This window comes from Notechis scutatus, chromosome 11 (assembly GCF_049901735.1).
Source record: "Notechis scutatus isolate UNSWTSFEM ecotype Mainland chromosome 11, rNotScu1.2, whole genome shotgun sequence".
NCBI lineage: Eukaryota > Metazoa > Chordata > Lepidosauria > Squamata > Elapidae > Notechis > Notechis scutatus.
Genome location: NC_142019.1, coordinates 11,509,534 through 11,525,305, shown reverse-complemented (window position 1 = coordinate 11,525,305; position 15,772 = coordinate 11,509,534). Strand labels below are relative to the sequence as shown.

Genomic DNA, 15,772 nt, shown 5'->3' with positions numbered 1-15,772 from the left:
CAGAAGCGGCATTTTTGTGGCCTTAGAGCACCTAAGATGACCTAATTAAATATCACTAGTGAGTTGAGGGAGGTACAAATGGGTGAGCTGCTATGTATTAAACTTGTACAAGATTGAAGAGTGCCTTCAAAGATCCCCATGTTGTCAGAAGCATGGCTGCTTGTGGCTGTGATTTGTTTAACAAGCCCCAATTACTTGGGCTCATACAGTACAGGGCACCATGAAAAAAAAACTGGGCCATACTACCCATCTTTGCACACTCCGCTAAACCAAGACTGAAGAAACTCCACAGTTAGTTTGACGGGTGAGTCTTCGTTTTGAAGTGTGTTTTTAAGAGCTTGCCAATGTCCCTTCTTTGTGCCCCATGGCTTCCCTGGACTTGTGTGTCTAGTGTCCATCTGCAGGCCTCTCTGATTTCACCAGGACAGAAGCAGACACACCGAGTGGCCTCAGAAGGTCCTCTGGAACTGATCAGCCAGTCAGTTGAGAATGCCTGTCAGGCAGCCAAGTTCAACCGCACACTCCTCAGTCCCTCTGCCCAGAGGACTATGCAAATTTGCCTCTTTCTCTGCTTTTCCCCTCTCTTCCCTCCTGGCCAGCCACCCTGCCTCTGGCTGTGCACAAAACACCCAGACCTTTTGCAGAGAGCTTTTCTTAATCCCCCGGATTCTTTATATAGGAATTAATCTCTCTGCCACACTGGGAGAGCAGCAAAGAGACTGGAGCTCTGAGTGGGAAGCTGATGCATATGTCTGTATGCGTGTATCTGTTTCATATGTGGAGGTCTAGAATGGTGTTGCTTTGATTTTTGTTTTTGTTTTGTTTTTTTACTCTCTCCTGATCTGGATTTAGCTGCTTTCTTGATCAGGACAGGGACAACTGCAGTTGGATAAAAAAAACAAAAACCTTCTGTTGGAATTTAAAAGTTTTGGGGGTGGCTTCAAGCCTAGCAACATGGCTGAGCAAGGAAGTAGTGGCTTGCAGGTGCTTCTCTCTACTTTTCAGGTAAGAAGACTTCAACTAGCTGGAGAGAAACCTGATGGCTGTGTGGCTCTTTTCCCTTCCTTTCCCTCAAGGCAAGCCAGGGGAATTGTCTAGCGGTGGAAACTTAGATATATGATTACACTTCCTGCATCCCAAATTGGAGGAGAGAGCGGTCTCTGCACTAGTCACGGTGGATGTATAAAAAGAGGCACTGCTAAGCAGTGGGAAGTCTGCCTTCAGTTTTCCCCTCTGCTACGGACTTCGCCACATGGTTATTTTAGGATGCTTCACCTCCCAGTTACCTTAGGTACAATGCCTCTTAAATATTTCACCAAAAGAGAACATCCCATGCACCCAGAATATTTGAATATTCAATGGTGCTTTAAAAATATTATTGGCGTTATGAGGGCAAGTCTTTTTTTCCATCTGTTTTCAAGCTTTGGTGCTTTAGAGCAAACTAATATTTTTTTTCCTATGCACTTGAAATTTTTTTAAAGACAAGACCCTTGCTAAATAGGTGACAAGCTTGGATTCAGATCTGTTTAAGGAGACAGATCTCTCTCTCTCTCTCTCTCCCACCCTCCCTTCCCTCCCTTCCCTCCCCTCTCTTTGTGTATCCATTCTTGAGTGGTTGCTTAAATCATCTGTGTTTAAACATGGCAAGTGAAAGCAAAGGAAAGCTTTGGGATTTGTTGTAGTTTACCCCAGGACATTAGAAAGGGATTTAAATGTTCTCAACTGCAAACAGAAAACAAGAGTTTTCATCATGGGAAAATTAAGGCTTTCAATATTTAAAAACTTCCCCTGCTGGAATATCGAGCATCCTGAATCTAGGTTTCAGGAGCTGTTGTAGAATCAGGACAACATCATAACTTGTATTAGAGGAGATGCTGCAGGCCTGTTAAGGCAAGCAGGTAGGAGAAGGGTAGAAATGTTCAGGATTAGCAGATTTCTGCCTGGAACTAATTTGGGGGAAATAGAGTTGCTGAATTTAAGATTTCCTTTTGCTGAAGCAAAACCAAGTCTTAACTAGCCTACTTAGCACCCTTGTTTTTTAAAAAAAAGTCCATTTACAAATGGGAGGATAGCATTCAATTTAGAAATTAGGGGTATCATTCTGTCATGATTTATCATAATTCTACAGCATGGTTCCAGCATTGATTGCTAGTTAGATTGTAGGAGATTATTTTAGACACTGTCATTAGCCTTAGACAGTGAGGTGATAATCCTTGATTAAACTGAATAGCATAAAAGGGAATTGTTGCCCCTGACAGATAGAGCTCTTCAGATTTTGGATAAGGATGTTTTCTCTTGAGTTTCAACCAGAGAATATCTTCATGCTGGAGTTCTTTGAGTTTTGACCCTTTCAAAGGGACCATGGGCACGAACCCATTAGCTTTTTCAGTTGGATGTGGAAGTGCACTTCTTTTCCTAGCCAACTTCTTCATGATTGACTAATATCTCTTCAATGAATCAGTCAATCCATCAATGCCATAGTTAGTTCTGTTTTACCTATTGAGCTTTGTCTCTTGTGTGTTGCTGAAACTTTGCAGCAATTTTTTTTTTATTGATACATTTTTTTATAAACATAAAAATTCCATATCTATCAGAACAGCGTGCTGTCTGGTCACAGTTAATTTTAAGTAGAAATATAACAATAATCATAATAATCATGATAAACATGTCAAAATTAATCACAAAATAATAATATTATTAATTTGTCCATTTTGCAAAATTTTAAATACAATTTTAAAAAATATCTTTTAAATCTTTTTAGTTTCTAACCTCTGTTCCTGTTAGTTAGCCATTGGTAAAATAAGTCCCATGTTAAAAAGCATTCTGTTTTTTCCTTCTCTTTTATTTTAAATGTTAATCTATCCATCTCAGCACATTCTAATTTTTTATAATACTTTCCTATATAGGGATCTCTTCATTTTTTCATTGTCCAAACACAATTCTTGCTGCCATTAATACACTTAAAATTAAGTATGTGCTCCCTTTATCTCTTGTGTGTTTCTGAAACTTCATAGCAATTATTAAAGCATACAACTTCTAGGTGTAGAATCGAGTAATACAACCGACTAGATGCACCTCTGTTTTTGCCAAGACACATTCCAGAAAGGCAAAGAGATAGAGAACAAATATGTTTAACTGAAATCTTGTTGGGCGTTAGATGCTGCCATATGCTCCAGCCTTAATTATGGAGGAAAATCTGCAGTTTCTTTTATCCACTCACCTAATAAATCATTGGTTGTGTTTGCTCAACAGAATGAGACACAAATGAGCTAGCTATTGCTGGCAAACTTAGCTTGAGCACTCTGTGCTTGTTACATAAATCTTTAAAAATAGGATAATTCAATTAGATGATAATAATAAATAATAAAAGTTAGATAATAACGGGTTAGTGTGATGGCAAAAATAGCTCACAGTCCTGTTCTGAGTTTAAGAAAGATTTCTCCTTTTTTTTGCCTGCTATTATTGGTTGCCTAAAAATGTTCCTTCCTGCTATTTCAGTTTCTGTTTGTTAAGATGATGATCATTTTGGAGGTAAGGTTTGGATGTCACTTGCTCGGTATGTAAATGAAAACAAAGCTGCAGTTTTAGAGTTTTAGCTCAAATTTTAAAGGGGTGTTTATATGGGTGTTGAACGATTCTGTTGACTTGCCTTTATAGCAGTGGTTGTTGATCATCAGTGTCATTATTTGCCAAAATACTCCTGAAGCAAAACTATTTTGACATACAGTGTTTTTCTGTTGGTGGCAGCATAAATTGTTCTCCAGGGGAGGCATTTTCTTCTAAGGCTGCCTCTGGCTCAGGAGAAACGGTGAGGATTGAAACCGCATTACCCAAGGAAACAAACAACAATTATATCTTTTAATTGTATGTCCGGTTTCTGCCTCTTGTTTTAAATTGCTTTCTTTCAGTGAATTTGTGGTATTGGATTAAAAATGGCTTAAACTGCGATTCAAGTTTGGCAGTCTTAAATTAGCTTATTTTAATTGCATAGTATGATTTTTAGTTTATACGTGAGCCATCTTAACTGGGGTTTTTGCCCAGAAAATAAATGCATGAATTCTGATAATAATAACTCCTAATAAGCAAGCAAACCAGCAGTTTAAGTTTGGACATTAGAATCATGACTAGCAGTTCCTGCTCATTCTATTGCCATTCTTCTGCTAAACATGCGTTGGGAAGATGATTAGCTTCAAAAATATTGAAGAATGTGGGAAACAGAAATTCAAGCGTTGAGCCTTTATGTGGTATTCATATTGGTGTTGCATCAAAGAGTTCGATGAAATGACCTTTAAGGTGCTAAATCTATTAATCTATAACTGTGACAACACAAAGGCAACACAGTCAGATAATCATTAGGAGTCCCTTTATTAGCTCCAACTTTGCCCCCAATATCCTGGTTACCTTCTGACTGAAGAAAAACTCTCCCAGGAACACCCTTTGGCTGCAGAGAATCAAGTCCAAAACATGGTCAACAAAAACTGTAAGTATAAGTCCAATCAAGGCAAGAAGAGGTAATAAGTCTGGTAGGGCAGGAGAAGGAATTCCAGATGTGAAGGCACAGCAGTAATTCAGTATGGTTGGGAGGATGCCAGGAACACAGATAACCAAAGTCAACACAAGATAAACTCATGTTTGTTCCCAGCAGCTGCTGCACTCAGCATGCATCTCTTTTAAACTCTCATCCCCAGGTGTGGCTCATAAGGGAATCAGGGCCCTTTCCTCTCCCGTAAGCCATGCAACCCACACTGCTGTCTTCTCCATTCCTCCCTGCGTACCCTAGGATGAAGAGGGGGTGGGTCTGGTCTTCCTCCGAACTCCATCTCCCTTGTTCTACCTCTTTCCTGCTCTGCCCAGCTGGACTTTGCCCTTCCCCAGTTTCCTCCACAGCTAACAGAGCCACACTCCCACTCCCTGTCAACTGTTCATCTTCCTCCTCGGATTTGGACTCTGACAGGGTCATGACAATAACCTTGGAAAAGCTGATGATATAAACTGATAGCAGGACAGAAAGTTCTACAAATCATTTACAGTGGCTCTGTCTTGCAAAATCTATGTCCTACCCTTCAAATACTATTTGCTTCTGTTGCCAAACAACAAATCTGCCTTATGGGTTATCTATTTCATTGACATATACATCTTTAAGCATTTTCCATTTTAAATAGGACTGTGTGGATGTTCTTAGAAACCTGGGATCCAGGTAATTCTTCCCTTTTCAAAAATTAAAATATTTGCACATTTAAAACAAAATGGAAATAGACAAGCCATCTTTATTGCACATCGATCCACTCTGCCAGCACATAATTCTGAAATATGGAATTTGAAATTTTCTTGCAGACATTTCATTACCCAGCTAGGTAACATCATCAATGTGAGTGAGTGTGTAGTTTGCTCTTTAGTTATATACAGTGGGTGCCTGCAATTGGAAGGTAGGACTGTCTTCTTGGTAGTTGCTTGATTAGAATATTGTTTCAGGTTACTAGTTGGATAATGAAACATCTGCTAGCTCAGAGATCACCAAGGTCTCCACAGCAATGCTGAGCTTTTTTACTAGAATTTCAATAACTGCAATTCAAACCAGGTGAAAGACTAGGTTCACACCATTAAAAACATGGTTTTCTTAAGCATAGTTTCTTGAACAAACCCACAGTGGCTGCGTTCACACACTACCCTGAGCCAAAACCAAGCAAACCTCATCATGCTTCTGTAGAGTGTACAAAATAGCACAAAGAGATGTTTAATATGAGACTAGGAATATTATATGTACAACCTTTCCCCCTCCCCATCCTTACTTTTTCATTGTTGACATTAGATTGCAGACAATATTGGATATCGTAATTGGTCTAACATTTGACTATTCTCAATAATTTGAATACAATGCAAGTATTCAAGCTCATTAGGACTTGCACTTTTTTGTAAGAATGTTTCCATTGATTATTTTTAGACGTGGTCCCATTCCCTAGGTGCTTTATCTGGTGCTTTATGGCATAGCCAACTCTATTTCATTGTCTCAATTACCTATCTGTAGGCTTTTTATTGAACAAAATCTGATTAAGTAGCATTCAGACAAGATTCCTGATTGGTTGGGACTCACATGGCTAATTCAGGAGGGAGGAAAACAAAATAGAAGGGGGAAAAACAGAAAGAACCAAGGAAAACAATAATCACAAATAAAGTGGGGAGCAGGAAAGAGTATTTTCTTCAGATGCAAATGTCTTTCAGGACATAACATACACCTTCTAATAAGTGTCTATATAAATTCTGATGGTTGAGAATGCCTAGAGCATTCTTACACATTTAGTATCAGACTGTGTTTGAAGCAGGAAATGATTTGGGTATCCTATTAAAAATAATGCTATAACTGTTCTATTTTGTACCAATTTATCTAGCAGCCTGAATGGAAAAAAAGCATTGGAAGAACATACTTGATTACTTTGGCATCCCATCTGCTGCTCACATGTACATACAGTAGATAGCCACAAGGGCACAAGTAGAAGGGAATATTGGTATGTTTACTCCTCCCTAGTGATTAAGATACTGGTTAGCTAAAATAATTCAGAACCCAGGAACCTGAGCATCTTATGCGGTCTTCATTTTCCACAGAAATCAATTACCAGTATGGAAACAAATTAATGTTATCTAAATGTCATCTGGGAAAAGCTGGGTATATCATCAGCTACCAGACAACTTTAAGATAGAATAACAGAGTTGGAAGGGACTTATAGGTTATCTAATACAACCCCCTGCGCAAGCAGGAGACTCTACACCATTTCTGACAGATGGCAGTCCAGTCTCTTCTTGAAAGCTTCCAGTGATAAAACTCCCACACCTTCTGAAGGCAATTGTGGGAGTTTCATCACTGGAAGCTTTCAAGAAGAGACTGGACTGTCATCTACAATGATTGTGTAGATAGTCTTGGGCTGCATCATTCTGGATGTCAACAGTAGAGTAGTAAGAGTAAAGTAGTAAACTTTCATGCCAAATGAAACACTAAAGATAAGGTAGGCAAAATTCAGTTTCTTTATATAATAAACATTTACTTGATTCTGAGTAATCATTGAGGAGAATAGCAATAGCAATAGCAATTAGACTTATGTTCTACCCTTTACAACATTGTGCTTTACAACATTCACTGGGTGGTTTACAATGTCAGCATATTGCCCCCAACAATCTGTGTCCTCATTTTCCTGACTTGGAAAACTGGAAGGCTGAGTCAACCTTGAGTTCCTCAGTATCGAACTCCAGGCTGTGAGCAACATTTGCCTGCAATACTGCCTTCTAACCACTGTGCCAGCAGCATTTTCAAGATAGGAAAAAATCTCAGCTGAGCTTAATGCTGGTCCAAACCCTACTTTCTATGTCCTTGATTCTCCCAAAGTTGGGATTTTCTGCCTTATTTTCCAGAATCTTGAATCATGTCAAATAACGTTTTTGAGCACTTTTGATTGGAAGTAGCAGAGAGCTCCACTATTAGCACTAGGTTAGATTGCTGCCTTTCAGCTAAATCTCTCCCATGGGAAGATTTTCTTCTCCTGAGATTGAATAGGAAGGAGAGAAGCAGTGGTTGGATACAATTTTTTTTTTACTACCGGATCTGTGGGCATGGCTTGGTGGACATGGAGGGGAAGGATACTGTAAAATCTCATTCCCTCCCCACTCCTGGGGGAAGGTTACTGCAAAATCCCATTTCCCACCCCACTAACTTGCTTTCCAGCTCTGTTCTCCTGTGTAGGGAAACAAAAGAAGACCCAGACGATCAGCTGGGATTCGGGAGGCAGAGAATAGATGGGGGTGGGACCAGTGAGAGGTGGTATTTGCCAGTTCTCTGAACTACTCAAAATTTCTGCTACTGATTCTTGAGAACTGGTCAGAACCTGCTAAATACCACCTCCAGAGAGAAGCCTGGGAATCTTTAAACCATTTGAGAGAAGACAATGCAGTGATAGACAAAATTCTTACCACACATCCAGTTCAGCCACTTTATGCTCAGGATACATATAAAAATCCCACCCCACTCCTGAATTATTGATATTCTCTTTCCTGGCAAAAGAAAAGAGATCAGTCTTTTAAAAAATACAGATGAAAATTTCAGCACAATTCTAGATTATAAAGCCTGGCTCTCTGAGTAAAATAAATGAGTTCTTATTATATCAGTATTCCATGTAAGATGCAAGGGCAAATTTCAAGTGATCTAATAGGAGATGCTTACAGCTCTGCTGGATCATGCCTAGGACAGTCTCTTCCACTGTTACATGTTTTCTGATGTGTTTCCATTTCACAATCCCTGGCTCATTTCTTTTCTTGAATAAAAATGTTGCTTAAAAAGGGATGTTGCATTCAGACAGATCTTCATTTTATTAGAACAGAGCTTCATGCACTGCTTTGTTGGTTAAAGCTCTTTCCTTTAAAAGACAGACAAAAGAACAGTTTAATGAGAAAGAATTAAGAATTTTAAATTACCGTGCCCTGAAATACCAGTTGCTTCTCATAAAAACTTCTATTATATTTTCAAAGCCTAAATCTCTCCGGGAGATTTGCATCTTTCTGCACTGTCCTGCATTAGGCAGCATGCAGAGAAGAAAGATGTTTAAGATGTTTCATCATAACGATAGAAGTTCCATTGCTGTAACAAACTGGCCAATGGGCTTGATCATAGATTGTTGAGCATAGAGTCATGGAACCATAGAGTTGAGGGACTTTGACGTATTGAATGGGACCCTGTATGTTTGATCTAGAGTTCAGTACTCTTTAAAACTCTTGTTAATGACTTGGACGAACAGTGGAAAGAATAGTGATGACAATACAAAATTGGTTAGGATAGATCAAATCTGAATAAGCAGTTGGTTGGAGTTAATTTAAATAAGAATCTTCTGAATCTAATTTTGGATAAATTAAACTTGCAGTTTATTAAATTAAAATTGACAAGTAAAGGACCCTTTCTTGGGGTTGCTAAAAAGTAGACTGGCTAGCCACCTCCAGATCCTACCAATCTAGTTAAACATGAGATAGTAGCAGGACCATAGACTGTACAAAGCCTTTAACCAAACCCACAATTTTCATATGATAAAGGAGGACTACAACCCCAAACTTGCATAGAATGGGAAGACCTGCAAATAAATAACTCTCTTTTTCAATGCATAGCTTTGATGCTCTTCCTATTCATCCTTCTTGTAGGATTTTAATTGGGCTTTGTTTGTTCAGTTCTTCAAAGATGGGAGGATAATTTCCCAAACAGGCTCAACATTTTCCAGGCCATGAGCTGCTCTTGGCCTTTGAATGGGGTACTAGGGGATGTAGTTAAAAAAAGAGAGAGTAGCCCATGAAAAAAAATTAGTTTATTTAATTAACCTGAAATTGAGTTGAAAATGATACAGTATAGTTCATATTATGCAATTATATGCCAGGCATGAAGAATTAGGACCACAGGTTAAATTCCAGTTAAGCTAATTGATTGCTCATACTATATACAAGAATCTAGTCAACGGTCTACACTAAATTGGTGCTATACAAGAGTAATTGGAATTGAAGAAGGATTGGACTTAGACCACTTGTGAAAATGTAATGACTCCAAGCTAATTCCTCTCTAGACTCTGTTTCTGGGCTCTGTCTGTCCTTCTACATTATACATCCTGCTCCATCATATTAAAAATGAGTATGAGTATTTGATAAAAAGTTCTTTGGGAACAATCCGGAAGTGTATAGCCACACTTTTCTGTGATGACCCAGGGCATGGCACAAAGGCAGCACAGTCAGATAAGCAATATGAGTTCCTTTATCTCCAACTTTGCCCCCAATGTCCAGGTTACCTTTGGCTGGAGAAAAACTCTCCCAGGAACAGCCTTTGACTGTAGAAAATTCAGTCCAAAACAAACTGTAGCTTAAAATCCAAACAAACCAAACTGAAGTAATTAGTTTGGCAGGGAAGGAGCAGGAATTTCAGACTTGAAAGCATGGCAAAATTCACACAGTTGGCACGATTCACGCATAAGGCACGATGATACAAGATAGTCACATTTGCTCCCAACAGCCTGCTATACACAGCTTGTCTTTTATATATATATATAATGTGTTCCCAGCTGCAGCTAATGAAGGGAATCAGAGCCCTTTCCTCCCCAGTAAGCCACACAACCCACGTTGCTCTCTTCTCTGTTCCTCCCTGCGTGAAGAAGAGGGGGTGGGCCTGGGTCTTCCTCTGAATTCCCTCTCCCTTGTTCTACCCCTTCACTGCTCTGCCCAGCCACACTTTGCCCTTCCCCAGTTTCTTCCACAGCCAACGGAGCCACACTCCCACTCCCTGTCAGCTGTTCAGCTTCCTCCTCTGAGTCAGATTCCGATAGGGGTATGACAATGTCTATCTTAAATCGAGCACATTGACTTTGCATAAAGCAATTTCCTTTGTCCTTAATCTCCATATTAAGAATGGGTGAATTTGACATCCAGTTCCAAAAGGTATTGACTTACAATACTCAGTTATGCAGTAGCTCTTTAAACTTTTAACACTTTGTAGCCCTTTTCTTAGCTTTTTTTAGATAACATTCACGAATGAGATTAATCAAACTTTAATTCTTAGCCGTTTTATTCATTGAACATTTTAAAGCCACTTCCTCCAATAGGGAACCTTACAAATGCGAACTTGCAAAGTTATAAAAAGTCACAGTTCTGAAATAATTGAATTGAAACCATCATGCTAAGAAAGAGTTGGCTTTTGGGCTGACTTATAAAAATAATTTTCTGCAGTGAGAAATGACATTGAAAAAACCTGGTTAACAGCCTCTGGGTGAAAAAAAAAATCGGATAGATAACAGAACAACATGGGCCTGGTAGAAATGAAGTCCATGTAAAGATACAACTACATTAACCATGGTAAAAAAAAAAGAAGAGAGCAAATGAACAATAAGACCAAAATTTAAAGTGAAATACCTGATAAGCAACCCATTATGTAATAAAAGGTTTGCTCCAGAGAGAAAATTAGATTTCTTCCTTTTGAGGGAATATATAAGTCATAAATGGGGGGAAGGCACTTACAAAGGGGCAGGTGTTTTGATTTCTTTCAGGTTTCTTTGGTTCTCTCATTATTCCCATTTGATGAGAGCCCTTTTAAGGTTACGCGGTAATGTGTTTTATGACAAGTTCTGCATAATAAAATATATGATTAGAAATGCATTAGGATTGGATGGAAGAGGGAGGTGGAAGAGAAAAAAAGAAGCACCACAAAGCAATTCAGAGATGGTTGGATGGAGTTTGCATAAAGACACTAATTTGCTCCAACTCCATATCCTTACAGGCCACCCACCCCCTAGTGAGATTGGAGGAAAGAACATTCAGTTTACAAGAATTGATATAGAAACATTGAAATTAATAAAGTCTGCTGGGACAATCAGAACCCCAAGGAGATGATATACTACAATATATACCCTGTTTCTCCAACAATACGGCCTCCCCCAATAAGAAGTCCCAGCATGTTTTATAGGCATGAAATGAAATTAAGCCCCTCCCCCCAAATTAAGGCCTATATTAAAACATGCGAAATGGTGGGGAAATGGTGGGGGGGCTTGCTGTTAGGAAGTACTTTTGTTGCACACCCGGATATGGTGCTGCCTGCATTGACCCTGATACAAAGTGCCCCACCAACGCCAAGGTCAACATCCAAGCCATCGCCGCCCACCTGCCTGAAGATGCAAGGGGGGGGGGAATTAAGTCACCCCCAAAAAGACGGCCTAGCCATTTTTTCGGGGCTCAAAAAAAAATAAGACCCGGCCTTATTATATGAGAAACACGGTATTTTCTAAAAAGCAAGGATGGGACCCACCATTTTATAACGTTGACACTAGAACATAGACTAGAACATAGAATCAACTAAATAAATAAATAAACTAAAACTCTCTGATTCATTAAGGCTTATTGAATAATCGGCAGTTATATGAGTTTGGCCAAGGCACTAAACTTAAAGAATTGTTTGCAAATCACAGTATCTGAGTTTCATATGAAAATATATCCCAAAACTAAGCAAACCAGGTTATCATCTGGCTCAACATATAATCCATGCTAAAGAGACTAGATGAAACAGTGTCTAAAAGCTCTTATTAATTTTTCAACTGATAGAAAAAATTGACTAGAGCTGTCAAGCCATTTAAACAAACCAACAAACACAAGTTGAAGAACACTTTAATGCCACCTGCCTGTTTTGTGGATTAAAATGGCATAGAATAGTTATGAGATATACTGCTAAGTAGTAAGAAGATTGAGCCACAACTGTACTGGTAGATTTGTTACTCCTGCAAAGATTTTTGATTAACAATGAAAATAAGAAGTCAACGGCTTCTTTTCCTTTTCCAAAACTAGGCTGCTGAAACAAGGAAAGCTTTGGAGGTTTAATCCAGGATAGGATTTAAATGGAAGGATAGTGAATTCATCAGTGATGCTCATGGCCTGGTTCCCCTTGGAATCATATGCTCAGATATGTTTTTTCTTAGTGCTTAATATTTTTTCCACCTGAGCTACTATTTTGCATTAGAGCCTTGGAGAGTTTTCAGCTCTCATGGTAAATCCCCCATGCATGAAATATATCCACCTCTGATAATAGCTTCATCTAACACATGATGTATTCTGGACTCTATGTAGACATAGCATTTAGCATAGAAAATAAACACCATCAGCATTCATAGCTCTTTATAGGGGTAATAAGCTAGTTACCCTTCTCAAGCATCTCCTAAGCTAAAATGTGAAAGAGGAAAGAAAAGTGGTAGAGTTAAATCGGGGGAAAAGATGCATTTATTTAAAAGTTTAAAGCTTGATGAAAGATAGAGTTGCAATAGAGGATGGGAAGCAGTTAACTGAACAATAATATTAAGCTGTGGGATCCTTGGTGCTCTCTGAGCTTGATGGCTTTCTTGCAGACATTGTATTATCCAAACTAGGTAACATCATGAATGCTGCTGGTGTTATCTAGTTTGGGCAATGAAATGTCTGCAAGAAAACAACCAAGTTCAGAGAATACAAAGGATCCCTCATTTCAACCCTTCAAATCTTCTTTGATTGGTACATTTTAAGCTGCCTCCAGCTTTCTTTCTCTTTTCCCCCCTGAAAGTAGCATTGACAGCAAACTCTGAAAATGTTCACAAAACTCTATAATCGCTACCTCCTAAAACTCCTTCCAACCTGCAAACATATCTACAATGCAACCCTTCCTTTTGGACCGCCAGTTATGGGATGGATGAGTGAAATAGGGGTATCAGTCAGTATTGACATTTGGTTAATGTGTAAAATGATCTTTTGTAGATCAAGCAGATTAAGGGGAAAAAAATAAACCCTTGCCAATTATGAATCATATTCTGGAAATGTCTCTTTAGGTGAACAATGTACAGTCTGAGGGTTATACGATCTTCTTCAGCTGTGAACACTTTTCGTGCAGGATTAAACCTGTTACTTAATATGTCTGGAGCCTTCTTTCACCACTTTAAATATGACTCCTCTCATGGATCTCACCTACTATTGCAAACTGCCTAAATATTTATTTATTTATTTATTTATTTGATTTGTCAATTGTTTACAAGATAATAAGTACAAGTGTATACATAGTTGTGAATATATGAAATGGGTACATATAAGAAAAATAAAAGAATAAGAGAAACAATAGGACAGGGACGGTAGGCACGTTGGTGCGCTTTATGCACGCCCCTACAGACCTCTTAGGAAAGGGGTGAGGTCAATAGTAGACAGTCTAAGGTTAAAGTTTTTGGGGTTTGGGGAAGAGACTACAGAGTCGGGTAGAGTATTCCAGACATTGACCACTCTATTGCTGAAGTCGTATTTCCTGCAATCAAGTTTGGTGCGGTTTACTTTGAGTTTGTATCTGTTGTGTGCTCTTGTGTTGTTATGGTTAAAGCTGAAGTATTCATTGACAGGTAGGACATTGCAATGTATGATTTTATATACCATGCTTAAGTCGGACCGAAGACGGCGTAATTCGAGGTTTTCTAGTTTTAGAATTTCGAGTCTGGTGGCATAAGGTATTCTACAACGGGTAGAAGAGTGGAGAACTCTTCTTGTGAAATACTTCTGGACTTTCTCAATTGTGTTGATATCACATACGTGATAAGGATTCCAGACTGATGAACTGTATTCGAATAGATCTGATAGGTTGACTGGCACATTGTTTGAGTACAGGGGAGAGAAAAATGATCTTTCATTTCTTTAGACTGATCAGTAGGAAAGGATGCATGATAATATACAATTCGAATTTGGATGGAAATTGCTACGTATCTGAAGAGCTATTCTCTTGGGATCAGTATAGACCAGTCCCCCCTGGCCGGGCCCGGGGGCTGCTGGCGCCGGCGGTACCGGCATCAACTGGGGCCGCCTCTTTGACCAAAAGGCTCCGGTGACCCACCGAAGCACCGAAAGTGGCGGCGCAGCGCTGGTGAGCTGGGGAATGGCTTTCACCGAACCACTGACGCGGCTGTTTTTGTAAGGCTCGTGGCTCACCGGAGCTCACCGGCCTTTTTAGTGCGGCGCACAACCAGCGCCGGTAAGCTGCCGGACGGCGGTCCGCCGGTGGGGACCCCTGGTATGACCAGACCAATTTTAAGACGGTGATCTAAATGGAGAAATAAGCAATAAATAATTAAATGAAAAATCCCGATGACATTAATCACCTTTCAGACCAATGTGGTGAGGATTTCAGGTTGTGTTTTTGGCAAGAATAACAAAATGTTTTCCCAAAGGTACTTTTTGAAGAGGCAACTGGACTTTTTGGTTTTTCTATGAAAACATTTCACTTCTCATCCAAGAAGCTTCTTTAATTCAGAAGAAGAAGCTTTTTGGATGAGAAGCAAAATGACTTCAAAGAAAATCCAGAAAGTCCAGTTGCCTCTTGAAAAAGCACCCAATCTAGATGACTAAGAATCTCCATAGACATTTAGCAAAACAAAATGTTTTGCCTTTTTTTCTTTTTTGAGGGTCTTTTTGATTTGAATCAGCCTTCCTGATTGTCTCCCATTCAGGTCCTCATCAAGTCTGATTCTGCTTACATTTCAAGACCAGCCTAGGGAGCTGGTATGGATGTAGAAATAATTTATTTCTAGTATTATAATCAACAATTCTCTGTTCCTTTTGTACCAGTTATCCTTCAGCTTAATGAAAGAAAAGTGCTTCAATGTTTCTTCTAATGGTGCATAGAACTTTGGTGAAATTTTTCCAGGTAGAAAGTTGTGTTCCTGCACTTATTAAATTATGAAGCAGAGTGTCATGATATGTACAGAATAACCCTTGAATAACAAGGATATGCACAAGGAAATGTTTATGACAGTAGTTATGAATAATTATTCAGCCACACACAAATTGAGTTAAAGTTTACTTTAAGAAATAGCACAGTCCAATAAACGGTCCAGGTCATATACATTTAACAGTCCAAAGAATATTCAATTACAAAATCTTCTTACCGGTTGCCTTTGTCATTTACAGTAAACAAAGATATCAAAGTATAAGCACAGCATAAATACAATAGAGAACCTTAGATAGCAACAGAATGTCAGAGAGACAGAATGTCAGAGAGAGCAAGCTATGATCTCTAGCTCCCTCTTATGGTAATTTGCAATATAATCAACCAATCGGAATATAGTATAAATCAATACAGTGATTTTGTCTTAAAGCTACAAACATACATTGTTGGTTTATATATTGCCAACCCAACTAATTGGTGGACAGATTCCTAACACAGAGCATTCACACATTCCTTAAACATCTTTCATTGCTTTAATCTTCTATTCATTGTTCT

At 39.0% G+C, this 15,772-nt stretch overlaps 1 protein-coding gene across 2 annotated transcripts in view; it reads left to right on the top strand.

Moving 5' to 3' along the window:
- Positions 1-627: 627 nt before the first annotated feature.
- Positions 628-15,772, top strand: part of AGBL1 (AGBL carboxypeptidase 1) — a 449,484-nt gene continuing 434,339 nt past the window's right edge. For both annotated transcript variants that reach the window (XM_087972790.1, XM_087972789.1), the window contains exon 1: positions 628-1,005. In XM_087972790.1, coding sequence (XP_087828916.1) covers positions 955-1,005 — 51 coding nt within the window. In that variant the 5' untranslated portion in view covers positions 628-954. The remainder of the gene's footprint in view (positions 1,006-15,772) is intronic.